A 15,398-nucleotide genomic window follows, 5' to 3' on the forward strand; every position below is an offset into this window, starting at 1 on the left:
ACTCCCTTGTTTTGTGGACTTTCATGCACAACACTTGAAAGTAAAGATGTATGAAAAACTTGGAATCAGAGGCTAAAGTTCCTAGTTTCATTGATTCCAATAATGAATTTTGGGACATAATTGTCTGGATTTATTTCATTTGCTACCATGTTTTCTGTCTATCATCTGCTTTCCTAAACAGGAACTATGGCTTCGAATGAATTACCTTGTTGATTTCAAGCACCACTTCATGCGTCATTTTCCTTATTCTTTACAAGATACAGTAAAACACAAAAAGAAAGATCCATGCAAAAGGTAAGAATAAAATCCTTGTCATGTACCAGCTTTTAATTTCATAAGAGAAGTGGGACAATGTGACTCACATGCTTTATCAAATATTAAGTTTTTAATGATGGAAAATAAAACTTTTTATTGCATATTTCTTGAAGATCTGTGGAGATGCAGTTAAAAGAAGGGTGCAGTGCTTCAAATTGAGATGTTTTAAGTTGTTCTTTGTAAAAGTATTGTATAGGAAGTTGTCTGAATAGCACCCAGTAGAAAATTAAGTGCTGCCTTAGGGAAATAAAAGCATTTTATTCAACTCTTGATCTGGAAATTGTATATTGCTAAATGGTGATTGTTTTAGGCTAACTGGTGTCATATTCTGCATGTTTTCTTCAGCTGACTGCTGAATTACATTAAACATAGTTCCAACATTCTTTTCACCTCCATATAGTCTTCTCTAGTTGTATTATGGGGCTGGGTGAGGACAGCTTGGAGGAGATATTGGCACACTGTGGCTGTCCTGTAGGGCAGAGCAGTACTGGAGCAGAAGCCAAACACATGTTTCTTCACTATTGAGCTGTCAAAACAGATGCACCAATTCTGTTTTGCTACGGGCCAGTAGTAACTTGTCTCCATTCTTAACTCCCAGATGTGAGACTAAATTAATGCTAAAGTTGTTCTGAAATCATTCTGCACCTTTGCAGTCTATGTAGAACACTGGTGTATGTACAAGGGTATCAGCTGGTGTCCATTTTTATTTCAAAAATAATTTTTTGAAATCTTTCTGTTCTCCCCCCTCCTCTCCTTAGCAACAGGAACTGTATGAAATCCTCAAACAACATCGACCATCTTTTGTTGAATTTAACCTTGTGTGACATAATGGTTTCATTAGCAAGTGCTTCAACACTTCAGACGGACTCTGGCTGGTTGGACATGATAAGGAAATTTGTGACAGACACTCTTCAGGATGGCAGCAAGTTGAATAGCAAGCAAGTGAACAGATTGCTTGGGGTGACTTGGAGACTAATGCAAATACAGCAAAACAAGGGTAAGCTTAGTAGTTTCTTTAAAGCAAAATTATGCACTGACAAAGCTTTGAGTTGTTTCAGCATTTTAATGCTGCGCTTTATGTTCTCAGTTGTTACATCAAAATGCATTTTGTCATAGAGGTAAAATTGATTTCATGGTGATATCCTTGCATGTAGCATTGGAGACTGTTTTTGGAATGCTTTTAAATTCATACTGTTGATATCCAAGGTATGAATATATTTGTACCTGTTTTCTGGTTTTGCTTCTTAAGATACTCTTATAAATGGAAGATTAGCTTTATATTGAAAAAGTAACTACTAGGCTGTAGAGATGCACGATACTTTAATGTACCAGTCCTTATTTAAAGTCATTAACATAGCTGATAGACTCCCTCAAGTACTGTCAGATGACCATTTTAGTTCTGTGGTAATGTGAAATGTCAAGATACTTTTGATGGAATCTGCTGTTGAGTATTTTCCAAGGTGTTTGATTTGAATTCTTTTCCAAGACAAAACATTTCCAGTTATGTCTTGCAGGACCAGTCTAATATTTTAGCTTGCTTTTTTTCTTTCATTTCAAGTGCTACTTGGTTGTATTCCAAATGAGACCTTGCCTATATAGAACTTCAAGAAAGGACTTTTATCAATAACCAGAAAAGTGACAGCAGTCTTTTATGTTTTACCAGTGTGATAGAAAAGAATTCCACATCCAACTAGTTTAAAGAAAAGCCCTTAGCAACAGATACAATAGTTAGAGTTGTAAAATGAAAAGATGTCAAATGTCCCTCAAATACATTTTGGCAGTTAGTTATGTTTCCTGCCAAATCCATTTTAATTGGGAATCTGTCTATTCCCATATCCCTGGTGACAAAGGTAATAACTGCTCATCCCTATCTGCACTTCAAATTTAGCTTTGTGTTAAAGAAAAATAAGAATCCAAAGTCAGAGCCTGTTGCACCACCTAAGATAAAGCAGAGGAGTTGCTACGCAGGAAAGTAGCTTCCAAGTAGTTGTTAGATGTTAGATATTTCAGGCTTTCTTTGTAATGAAATACTGATTATTTTTTTTTTAACTTTGCCAAACTTCTACCAAACAGTGGACAATTTAATAATTTTCTGATGATCCTGTAGAAGTTCAGTATCTCACAAAGCTGTGTCTGTTCATGTGGATGATTTATCTCACCCCTTCAAGATAATCCTTGTGCGGTACTGAAAACCTGACTAGGTGTCAGATTGTAATTAATCTACCAGCTGTAGAGGAGATAGAGCCTTGACATACTGGAGTAACAGGAAGATTTCAACAAGGAGAGGTGCAAAGCCCTGCACCTGGAGAGGAACAATCCCATCCTGTACCTGCTGGGGGACAACCAGGTGGAAGCAGCTTGGCAGTAAAGGACCAGGGGTCCAGGTGGAGCCAGCAATGGGCCCTTGTGACAAAGAAGCCCAGTGGGGTCCTGGGCTGCATTAGGAGTGTTGACAGCAGGTTGAGGGAGGTAATCCTGCCCCTCTACTCTGCACTGGTATGGCCACTCCTGGTGCAGTGTGTCCAGTTTGGCACTCCCTGGTAGAGGGAGTGGACATGGACATGGACATACAGGTGAGAGTCCAGCAAAGGCTGTGAAGATGGTGAAGATGCTGGAGCACCTCACCTGTGAGGAAAGGCTGAGTCAACTGGAGATGAGATGATTTGGGAAGCATCTCATCAGTCTATGTAAATACTTGAAGGAGGGGAGCAAAGAAGAGAGAGCCAGGCTCTTTCCTGTGGTGTCCAGGGACAGGATAAGCAGCGGGCACAAACTGAAGCGCAGGAGATGCTGTCTGAGCATGAGGAGGGCCCTTTTCACTGTAAAGATGACCAAGGCACAGGTTGCCTGTAGTGATAGTGGAATCTCCATTCTTGGATATACTCAGAAGCCATCTGGACATGGTTGTGAGCAGCCAGATCTAGCTGATCCTGTTTCAAATGAGCTCGAGTCATTCATTCCCACTCTTACCATTATGTGATTCTGTGGAAGATAAACATTCTGTCCTTGATTGGTTTTTTGATAATGGTCTAGAAATTTTGAACTGTGTTGTCAGATAGGACTGCAAAAGATGATACATAGAAAAAAAATGAACTCTTGATTTGTTGAAAACAATTTGACACGGAGATTAAAGCCTGGAAAGGGTACGTGTTATTTAGAAGACAATGCAAAGTGAAAAACGAGCCATTATAGTAAAAAAAAAAAGCTAAGAGCACAATAGAAATCAAAAGACGGGAAGTTTATGTAGAAAAACCAAAAGAGCTAATGAAAAAGATTAAATAAAACCATAGGGAATGTCCTGTGCATTATCCTGCACAAGCATGGTTCCATTTTTCTGGATTGCCTGTTTTGAGTAGAGATTTATGCTGGGGTTAAATGCAGACATCCCCTTTTTCTGTAAATGTGTAGAAGAGCTTGTAGCTGTGTTGTCTGAAGATTTATCTCCATCACTTAAGATCAAACTTGGGACCTCTCTGTAGTTAGGAGGTCTGCTGTTTTCTTGCATTTCTCAGGTATGACTTCAGCAACTTGCCTGCTAGTTGTGTTTTTAATAAATTTTCTTCATGCAACAAAAGGGAGCACTCTCAGTCACTTCAGAAGGAAGCTTGACATGTGCCAGTTAAAACAGAGGTATTTTAAAACCTCATGCGTTCTTCAGCTGTGTTTTGGACATCTGTATGATGTGGGCCTTTTAAAGTATTACTTTTTAAGAGCTCTTTTTAAAATTGCTTCCATTTTTAAACTTCTCCAGTTCACATGAAGCAATTCAAACAGTAGGACCTGTTTTACTTAAAATGCCAGAGTTTTAGGGAAGTGAAAATTCTACTCACTTAGAATACTTATTTATTGTTATATTTTTTCAGTGAGCAGTTTATCAATTAGCTATAAACTACATAAAGTTGTTATTGTTAGTCATTTAAGAATAAGCCACTGTTCTGTTTAAAATATGCTTTCCAAGGTGAATCGTCACCTGAAGAATACATGAATTGAGTAAGCTGATACTCCTGATGCATTGAAAATCATTTAATAATATGTATATTAGCTACATTAAATATTAGAATGGATTTTATTTTTCTGTTGAAAAATATGTTAGATTTTAACTTCTAAATGGCTCCTGCTTCATGCTGGCATGTGACCATGCCATTTCAGGTGATTTTTGTAGTGTGCTTTGTAGTGAGAATCCTTATACGGTAACTTGAAGTTGAGTAAGAGTTTTGCAGACCAAGACTGGCCCCTGGCTGGATCCACAATCGTTTTTAGAAAGGAGCATTCTTGTCTGTCTCTGTGGGCAGAAGTTGCTCTGTTCAGTGTGGAACACAATATTTTGTCTGGTTTTGCACACATAACTTACTAAGACTGATCTGTGTACCTGGATGAAAAGACAGATGTTTCTGTCTATGGTTTATGAAGATAATTAAGTGATTGCTGCTACCTAAGTATGCCTTAATTGGATCGAACTCTTGGGACCACAAGCTCTTCTGTGACAAACTGAGTCAGGTCTCATACCTTTCATGTATTGCTTAAATTTTCAGATGCTTTCCTATTTTTCTAGGCTTGTCTCCTCTGAATTCAGGTATTTTTCCATGCTTTGTTAATTTTTCCATGCTGTGGTTTAGTTTGGTTTCCAAAGAATATGTTTGGTCTCTTTTTCAGTCTATTACAGTAAGTTCTGTGTTTGCTGGCTAATTTTATCCAATTTGGTTACAGTGGTAAAGCTTTGAAATTTTGTATTAGGTCTGGTGATAACACATGGTTGATGAGAACTTCAGGGCAGGAGAGGTTGCAGGGGAGTAAGCAGTTCTTGCAGTGTCTTGCCAGCTGCCTCTTGAGGTATTTATGTTCTGGTTAATTAGCAAGTGTCACTTGGAGCCAGCTGGTTCAGAGACAGGGAGAGCTGGTGAGTGTGTGGCAGGGAGAAAGGGATAGTGCAGAGAGAACTGAAGGCACTGTGACAGTGAGGTTTTGAGGAGCAGAGGTAAATGAGAACATTGGTCTGAAGTTGCTGCACTAGGGGAAAAGGATTGGAAGATAGCTGTGAAAAGCAGGAATTAATTGCTTTTCAGCTACCTTGCAACCTGTCTTCTGGAAGTTCTGAAGTTTTCACTTGCATGTTGTCTCTATTCTTTTGTGTTTCTTCTCTTTCTTTTTTCTTTGTTTCTTTTCTGTTTCTTTCCCAAGCTGCACAAGAAGTGTTGTTTCAATAGTTTAGAAGTCAGTCTAGAAGTTACTTCAAAATATTTTGATACTTCCCTCTGGACTACAGTGTAAACAGTTGTAGATAAAGATCCCAGTTCTCTGTGTGTGTGCATGTATGAAATCTGAAGATTAAAAAGTATTTCTTCCGATTCTTTTTCCCAGTAGCAACGGAACCCTTGATAAAAGCAGTGTATACACTGTACCAGCAAAGGAATCTGCTCTTTCCAGTTCGTACATTGCTTTTGAAATTTTTTAGCAGAGTTTACCAAAAAGAAGATTTGAGGACACAAAGAATCAGGTAAGAAAAAAGAAAGGCATATTGTTTCCAATTTCAAAATAATGTGTTTATTTTGGGAGTGAGAATACTGAATTCACGTGTAGATGTCATAAAACTTCATTCTGAATCTGTTTTGACACTGTCAGTGGAATTTGAAAGTTTGTGTGCTCTGTGAAATGGAGATGTACCAGCTTAGTTGTCTATCTTACCATAGGTACTAGATAGATGTTAATGACTTAAATTTTAGCTTGAAGTACACTGCTACAAGCTTATTGTTACTGACTGGCAGTCAGTGGATGTGTCAGGATCATGCAGCTGTAGCCATGGAGCATTTCCATCACTTCAGCCTGAGGTCATGAGCTTGTCACTTAGTGCCTTTGTTGGTGTTCTGATAGTGGCTGTGTAGCCTTTCTGACTTACTTTCTTCAAGAAAAATACTGTGTTGTTTTGGGGGTATGATTCCAAAGGGACTGGGTTTAAGAGTGTGTTCTTTCTGGGCTCCTGGTTCATCGTAGGATCTATTCGATCATGGGCAGCTTTTAGATACCTGACTTGCTTCAGATGCAGTCAGTATGAGGAGATTATTCTCTCTGTATAATGCTGTTGCAGCAGTTTTTATTAATCAGGTGTGTCCAGATTGTCTCCAAATCTTAACTTTTCTAGAATGTATTTTTCAGCCAGTCATCTAGTTCCAGGACATAAAAGCCTTAAACACAAATCATGTGTTGATGTCTGTTGTGTCAGTCCTGGCTCGTTTGGGAACTGCAGGTCCTTTCCAGGTACAGTAAAGCATCTCTAAGGCTCTGGGAAGACCTTCTGTTCTCCAGGCTGAGCAACAGCAGCTCTCTCAGCCTGTCTTCATAGGGAGAGGTGCTGTAGACCTCTGATGATCTTGATGGCCTCCTTGGACTTGCTCCAATAGCTTCTTATTTCTGGGCACCCAGAGCTGGATGCAGGACTCCAGGTGGGATCTCACCCGAGCAGACTAGAGAAACAGAATCCCCTCCTTGATCTTCTGCCCACACTGCTTTTGGTACAGCCCAGGACACAGTTGACTTTCTGGGGGATGTGATCTGTTTCTGCCACTAAAAAAAAAAAATCAAACCTCAGGTCTCTCAGAAGTTGTGGTATCTGCTAACACAGTCAGGTTTGGGGAAAATTGTTCTGTTCTGCAACTTCTTTGCTTTGTTACATCTTCTGTTGTAGAAATGCCTGAGTACATGTAATTAGATCTACAGCCAGAAATAATCTAGTGCTATGCTCTGGAAGTTGTAAAAAGTATAGGGAATATGAAAGACAGGGAAAAACACTTGGGAATATCCCAGTTTTCTCCTCTTTTCACACAGAGTGAAAAAGAGATTTTCATACTAATTAATTTCCCTGAGGTTACATAATCACTGTACTTACCTGAAAGTCTTGAGCATCTAATTAATTTAATATGATCATATGACCATCTGGAAAGCTTTAACTTTCTATCTTTAGACATCCCAAATAGCAGTAGTTTTGCTGCTGTTCCTCTTAGTCTTCTAGATGGATCTGTGACATTTTTTAGTAACAGATGAACAAAATCTCTGAATTTCTTTGCAAAAAGTATGACTGCACTTATGTCTGATAAGACATTTGAAGACAGCATAATATTTGTATACTGCACTATTCCATTTCTTTCCTTTAGGAGCAAGTGGGATTTTTTAATTTCTTCAAAATGTGGGCTGTTCAGTAGCTCCTTCCCTCCACTGTAGTTCCCTCCTCTGAGTGTTTTCCTCATTCTTTGAATTTATTTTTTTCTCAGAAGCTTGTCAAGAATGGTGTAAGAAGAACAGAATTCACATTGGAGCATTTTTAAAAATTTTTTGTGAATGTGTTTATTTCTTAGATATGTCTGATTCAAAGGATAAAGTAGGAGCTTTTGGCCTGTTACTGTCTTGTGGGGAAAAAAAACCCAAATTGACTGGTTTATTACATGGTTAGGTTTTCTCTTGAGGTTTTAGTTTATCTTCACCCCTAATCACTGCACACATACTGTGCACTGTGTGTATATATGCATATGTAGTGTGTGTGTGCACATGTGCATTTATATACTGGTAAGAGTCAGTGGGTGTCTATATCATGAGCTTTCCTCATCATTCCTTGGACCAGTCTAAATCAAGAGCAGCTGCAGCATCCTCTGGCAGGGAGTGACCAAGCTCAGCTATGCCAAGACCCAGCTTACTTTTGCTTGTTTAATCCTGGCTCCTTCTAGCTTCATTTGATACCAGCATCTGCTTCTTTCTGTGGAAGACGAATCAAATGTTTTATTCCCAGCCACTGTTTCCATGTCAAGTGATTTGAGACCTCTGACCCCACCTCCAACTCACCCACTTCAACAGTCTGTTCTCCAGGCTTTTCCTGCTGTTGAGCAGTTCATCTCTATGCAAGACCTTTCTCTCTTGTGTCATGGGTGCTTAATTTCCTTGAAAAGTTTTTGGTGACAGGTCTTTGTGAGTGCAATAATCTGTATCCATCATCATGCTGCTCTTGTTGACATCTTCAAAGACCTACTTTGAACTTCTTGATTTGCACTTGGCAGCTTTTTTTCTTGTGATCATCACTTTAGTAAAAAGCTGATGAAATGCTTTTGGTTTCTAAATGATACTTGATTTGATAAGCCAGGGTGACATAGAAATTGTAGGCTCTGAAAGATAGAATTAGTCCATACTGTTGTTTCAGTTTGAGCTATAAAGGAGAGAGAAAAGCAACTTAGTCAAGACTGGGAAGATAAATTTGTGTGGGTTTCTGTTGTTTTATCTTCTTTTTCTGCAACTGATTTTTCCCTCTTTCTTTAGGAGTCGAAGTAAAGTTCTGTCTCGTTGGTTGGCTGGCTTACCTCAGCAACTGGCTCTGCTTGGCTTGAGGAACCCTGAGCTTTCCAATCAGCTCATTGATATCATTCATTCCGCTGCTTCTCGTTCTAACAAGGAGTTGTTGCAAAGTTTACAAGCCACTGCTGCTCGAATATATGGTAAGACTTTGACACTACAGCACGAGGAATTCTGTCCCTCACCTGGCAGGCAGGTTGCAGTAGGTAGAAAATCCTGTTGTTTCCTAGGTGAACCTAAAGAGTAGATGGGGGACAGGATTGCAGATTGGTTCAGTTTCTTAAAAGGTTAAAATGAACTATATGTGTCATTTACTAGAGGGTAAAAAGATTGAGATCTTTTCTTCAAGTTAGTAGGACTTAAATATGATAGACTGGAAATTTTAGTTTTTGAGTGAGAATCATGGAATCATTTGGGTTGAAAAATACCTCTAAAGTCTGACTGGTAACCCAGCACTGCCAAGTCCACCACTAAACCACGTCCCCAGATGCCACATGTTTTTTGAACACTTCTGGGGATGGTAATACCATCACTTCTCTGGACAGCTTGATCCACTACCCTTTCAGTGAATAAATTTTTTCTAATACCCAAGCCAAACCTCTCCCGGTACAACTTAAAGCAATTTCATCTCATCCTATCACTTGTTACCTGGAAGAAGAGGGTAACTTACCCTCACCTAGCAGCAACCTCTTTTTACAATTACAAAGTGATTGTAGAGAGCAAGATATTCTTCACCGAGCCTCCCATTTTCTAGTATTGCCTTATGTTTTTCTCCATTTTTCCCCCTGGTTATATGGTTATAACACCCTCAGTCAGTGGGTAGTGGGGTGGTTGGTGGGTGACCGGGGCTGACCGTGCGCTGTGTGCCGCAGATCCGCTCGAGGGCACGCTGGTGCTGCTGCCGGCCGAGGCGCAGCGGCGCCTGGTGCAGCTGGTGTACTTCCTGCCCTGCCTGCCCGCCAGCCTGCTCGCCTGCCTCAGCCGCTGCTGCATCATGGGCAGGATGTCCTCCGAGCTCGCCGCCACCCTCATCGGCATCCTGCACATGAGGTACCGCGCTCCGGGTTGGCTCTGGCCAAACAGCCCCGCGTGGGGAGAGTCAGTCATGGGCCGTGAACTTGGGGATCAGCTTGCACACAGGAAATCAGTATAATGTGCAGGGACTGACGGTGTCCCTGGCCTGTTGCTCTGACTGTGTTTACACTGCCCGATTTTCTATGATACACGTTGAGAAAATCATTCTGCTGTTTAGGTTGGAAAAGACCTTTAAGACCAAGTCCAACCGTTAATCCAGCACTGCCAAGTCCACCCCTAAGCCATGTTTTTAAGTGCTATATTCATCTGTCCATATTATTTTAATGTCTCTGTATATATTCATGAAGTTTGCCAAGAATTTTCATCTTGAAATACAAACATTAGTGCTTTTACTACCTAGGTCCTTTCAGTAAGGATGCAAAGCAGCTTTAGCCTCTCTCTTAAAAAATCTGTAAGGCTGCACGGTATTGAGCACCTTCTACCGAGAAGGTCATCACCAGTGGTCTTTGTTCTGCCACTAATTGCAGCTTTTCCTTGTGAATGCTTCAACTTGACACAGCTGATCGTGAAAAACAACCAATCAGTTTGTCTCATGTTCTGCTTTCTTTCAGCTCACTTTTTCTCCAGTTACCACAACTAAATGGCCAATTTATAGTTGCTAGGCAAGTGCCTTGTTTGAAATTATTAATCCTCTTGTTTTTTTTCGTCCTGGCTTGAAAGAGGGTAGGTTTGCTTGTGAAGTCAGGGAGCAAAGCTGCTGTTCCATTGAAGCGAGTGCAGGGCTTGCTGAGATTTCACAAGGGTGTTTTGCTTTGCTGCTTCTGGGAAAAATACATTTTTGATCAATATTGTGGAACCTTGGATAAGCAAGCAGGAATTAAGCTTATATGAATTATACTTAAAGTGATTCTTGATGCTTTTTGGATCTGAAACATTTTGAATTAAAATACAACACAACACAATGTACTGTCAAATACAGACCTATTTGTATTAGCTGTGTAACATGTGGATAAGGTGACTAACATAAGAAGCAATAATGGTGAAATTTATATCCTGTATTTGTAATGCATTACTGCTGTAAAAGTGAAATTCTGTCTAGTTTTGGGAAGCTGGGCATCAGATTTTATTTTTTAAAATGAAAAATTGTCTGCCATATACTGGAAGCTCAGTGGCAAAGTGTAACCAATTCAGTCATTGTAAGAGCTTCAGTGAGTAATAAGTGCTCAGGTGCTTAATTTGTTGTTAGATCCTAGTGGATTTTCATTGTGGGAGATTTTTGTAGTAATGGATTGCCTGTTTTCTAAAAAATTACCATAATGGTGCAGGTGGGTTGTGGGCATTTGATCCTTTCAGCAGAAAATGCAAGTGGCAGATGGAAGGCAGTGTTCTTACCAGAAGCAAGTTACATTCTGAGAGAAGAGGAGGAGTAAATTCTTTGTTTTCAGTGGTGCAAAGGAAGTATTTTGATTTAAATTTATGGCATTTGAAACACGTTTTAAACTTACTTTGGATTCAAAGACTGTAGATAATCAACCAGATCAAGAAATCTACCTGAAATCACTAATTGAAAGAAAAATGTACTGATGTACTTACAATGGTGCAGTTTTTTATTGTTGATAATTCCTGACAGTCCTCATTTCTGGAAGCTTGCAAGTTTTAATGAAACTTGAAAAGGAGAGATTGCTCTTGACTGAGCATTGGTTTTATTTGATAAGGCTCCTTTTACTCTTTTTTTTTTTTTTAAGTTTTTTTTTTTATATTATTTTTCCAATGATCATGGCAGTCAACATTTTATCCTAAAAGACTCATCTAGGGTGTCTTAAGGACTTAGGGAACCAAGATGATAGAAGTGTTTTTGGCTGAGGGAGTTGTCCAAAAAAAGTTGCTTGGTCTCCTTAAAAATGCAAAGATAGGGAGATAAGTAAATATTTCTGTTCTTTTCAAGAACAGAAGAATCTGATACTTTTTTTTTATTGGAAAATAAGTTGTATAGTCTAGGAAACAATAGTAGATTTTCTAGGTATGAACCTTAACTGGGCTTTATGAGCTTCATAACCTGTTATTGCACACAGGATAAATTAACCAATTTTCTATCTTTTATGAAAAAGACCTAGCCAAACTGTTGTATCCAGTTTTGTGGCTCGTTTTTAGATAATGACATGGACAGACTGGATTCTCAAGAAGAGCAAAGAATGATAGTCTGTCAGTTGTGATAATGGGGAGTGACTGACAAATGGTTATTTTAGGTAGATAAGGCTGGGGAGAAGTCAGAGTCAACTGTGTACAAGACTGTTGAAAAGGAATGGGAGAGTGCAGTTTTAGCAGGATTAAACGAGTGCTTGGTATGAGTGCTAGGAAAATTTTATGGAAGCAGAAATACATACTGGAATGGGTTGTGTAGCAAGGGGACACAAATATACTTCAGTGGAAATAATTAATACAGGCAGTCGTGTTGGGCATGGATGGTGGAAGGTAAAGCCTTAAAGGAAGTGGAGAGACTGGGTAACTCCTGGTCATCATTTACAGCTCTTGTGATACGAAGATTTAAACTTTCAAGTTTGTCAAATGAATGGTACTATAAAAAAACTTTTTCAATCCCATATTTCTGTGCCACAGCCTGGCTCGTGGGACATTTTCTGTACTTTTAGATTGTGACTTGGACGGAGGAGCTGTCCCAGATCCACAGGGAGCCGTCCTTTACGAGTACCCCGTTGCTGGCAGTAGATGGCGCTGTTTCTCTTCCGGTGCATTCCCGTTCCCTGGGCAGAGCGGGGACTCTCCCTGGATTTCTCTGCTCCTATGGAATCCGCTTGTCAGTCAGGCTTTGAATAGAATGGATTCAGGAGCGTCAGAGGGTTTGGTACTTGTTCTTAATTTCCTCAACAGCCTTTATTCCCGTGCTATTTTGACTGGCATAGGATGGCTGTTTTACATGCATCCGAGAGTGCTCATATGGAGCTGTGTGTATTCATTTGTCAGGGACCAGCTTATGTTAAGGTGGATTCACTGAGAGTACCTATGGATCATCATAAAACTTGCAGTTATTCCCTGAACAATCATTAGAAACTGAAGGAACTCAAAGGTTTTTTTGTGTGCAAACTATAAAACTAACAGTAAGTGTATCCAGATGGTTCAAAGCCTGTGATGATATCAGGTGGTAACATTAAGTTATAATTATTGTGTGTTACCTTTCAGACTTTTTTTTTTATTAGAAGTGAATTTTGAAAATATGTAATAGCTTCACTTTTTATTTTTTCAATGGTGAAGTGAATACCCAAGTGGTGTGCAGGCGCCCATTAAGTGAGCTATTGTGTGCTGAGAATCAAAATGATGTTGGCAGTATTTCCATATAGATTGGGAAGGTTTGTGAGCCCCTGGGAGGTTGGTTACCTATACTGTTAAATTATTAGAATGGTTTCTGTGGTGCTTTTGGTCTACATTCACTGAAGCTGGCACAGACCAAGGACTGTTCTGAAAAGAGAGCTGAAATGCAGCCACCCCATTTTGGATGCTGCTGTGAACATGGCCAGGTTGCACTAATTGGTCACGATCTCTGTGCCAGTGAACAGACATTGCTGGTGTTTGGGTCTCTGGGATGGCTACAGCTGGTGAGTTTCAGGCGAAACTGAGGATCAGAAGATCTTGTAGTGGCTTAATTTACCTGCTGTTCTCCTCAAGTGCCTGCCTTGTGCCTACTGTATGGGATCTGAGATGTAAGTAGCTTCAATAAATCCAGGCAGGTGGAGTTCTGAGAGATGGAAGCATGCCAGGGTTTTGGGTATAAGTCATACAGGTGAGGAAGGGTGTGGAGCGACGTGAGTGAACAGTCTGTCACTTCTGCCTGAGAAATGAGAGAGAGCAGCTTCTTGACAGGAGATGAGTTCTCTGATTTAAGCCTCTGATAAGCTTACATTTATGGAGAGAAATAGAAGGGTCGGGGTAGTATTTTAGAAAGTGTTTTGCATCAAATCTACTGGATGGATTTTTTGGTGATCTTTTAGGTGGTACTATTTTGATATATTGAGATAAGCAATTCATCTTGATGCAGTGTGCCGCTTTTCTAGAAGAGTTAATTTCAGTATTTATTTTTCATTCATAATTTATTAGAATAACTATTAAATAAGCAAATAGTAGTTCATTGCTAGTTCAAGGTAAATAGTTTGAGTGTTGGTTTGGAATATACAATATTTGGCATGAGTGAATCTTTGGCTTGAAATTCCAGTCATAGCTTCGGCTTGACAGTGGCGTTCAGATAATTCCTTGAGGCCATGGATATGGACAGGTAGACAGTTCTCTCCAGGAAGTAAAGAAATATGTAAGTCATTGATGGTCTGATATGGGCTAAGATAATAAACTTTAGCAGTATCAGAAGTAGAACTGGAAAAAAAAATTGGTGTAATCTCCCAATGCCTGTTTTCTGCAATCGGGCAGAAGGGCTACTTCAAAATGGTTTTAAAGAGCTAGTAAAGCATGAGCTTATGCTTTGAGCACTTTCTGGAAGACTGACTTTGAGGCAGGTATTTTTGTCAAATGTGGAAATGTATTAAATATTGTAAATGTACATTCTTGTATAAGGTAAATCACTTTGTTTGTCTGAAAAAGTGGTCTGCTGTACCAACTCTGTACTGGTGCAGTTGCAGAGAAACCCATTTGTCAGGCTCAATGTTTTTTGTTGTTACTCTGATTTTGTGGTGTTTAAGTGTCAGATACTCTTGCAAACAGAATTATCTTTTTTGCTTCCCTTTTGTATATGGTGCTGTGTTTAAGATGATTAACATAATCTGCGTACTTACTGTTATGTGTTCTGTTCTGTGAATTGTGGATCAAAAAAATGCAGATTATGGTATTGTGACCAAATATATATATATATATGTATATATCAGGAAGTTAGATTGCTGACTTTATGGGAAAATTTTGCTGCCTCCCCTCATTCCTTGAAGTACAAATAAGGAAACTGAAATGTGATTTATTTATGTGTCTTATTTATGCATAATAGTTATGGTTGTTTTACAACTTTTTATCCATTGGAACAATGTGTCTGGAAATTATTTCACTGTAATAGAGAGTTGGACAGATAATATTTCACTGTCTAGATAAAAAACAATGGGAGTTAATTTATGGCATTTCTCTCTTGAAGTAGAATGTCCATAAATGAGATCTCCAATGGCTTCAAACAGCCATTTCTTATTCTTTTGGGACTCTTTCCCTGCTGGGGTCTTGCCAAGTGTTGTTTCTGTTGCTGTAGCAAAGGAGCAGGGTGAGGACCATATAAATGAAAGCTGAGTGCTCTCTGGTCTAAATTGTGTGGGAGTTCTAAGTTTTCATAGGTTTGAGATAACCCTGGGGTAACTTGCATTCTGCTTGATCTAACTGTAAATGAACTCTTAAGAGGTAGTGCCTTTAAAATATTCTGCTGCTTTCCAGACAATAATGAGGGAGCTCAGCTGGTGTCTCATCAAGCATCCAGGCACGCCTGTTGGTTCCTGCTGTCCTCTGGAATCTGGTGCTTAGAAAGAGCTGAGATGGACATTTTAACATTTGTTTGCTGTGAGGTGTAAAAACCTGTGTCTTCAGATACATTACTCAAAAATGTTTTAGGGTTATAATAGAGTTCTTTGTGGGTATTTCCATTGTAATTAAATGCTACTTTTTATTTATTTAGCCTCCGTAGTTATTTTATCTTCAGTCTTTGCCAGTACAGCATGAGGAGGCACAGTGAG

General features: G+C 39.4%; 1 protein-coding gene across 3 annotated transcripts in view; it reads left to right on the forward strand.

Annotated features, from left to right (window-relative positions):
* TEX10 (testis expressed 10) overlaps positions 1–15,398 on the forward strand; it is a 54,112-nt gene that overhangs the window by 11,726 nt on the left and 26,988 nt on the right. For 2 of the 3 annotated variants that reach the window (XM_058819183.1, XM_058819189.1), the window contains 5 exons: positions 182–294; positions 1,074–1,312; positions 5,674–5,809; positions 8,611–8,786; positions 9,516–9,693. In XM_058819183.1, coding sequence (XP_058675166.1) covers positions 182–294; positions 1,074–1,312; positions 5,674–5,809; positions 8,611–8,786; positions 9,516–9,693 — 842 coding nt within the window. The remainder of the gene's footprint in view (positions 1–181; positions 295–1,073; positions 1,313–5,673; positions 5,810–8,610; positions 8,787–9,515; positions 9,694–15,398) is intronic. The other variant, XM_058819197.1, reaches the window with a different exon arrangement.

The sequence above is a fragment of the Ammospiza caudacuta genome, chromosome 1 (assembly GCF_027887145.1).
Source record: "Ammospiza caudacuta isolate bAmmCau1 chromosome 1, bAmmCau1.pri, whole genome shotgun sequence".
NCBI classification, from domain to species: Eukaryota; Metazoa; Chordata; class Aves; order Passeriformes; family Passerellidae; genus Ammospiza; species Ammospiza caudacuta.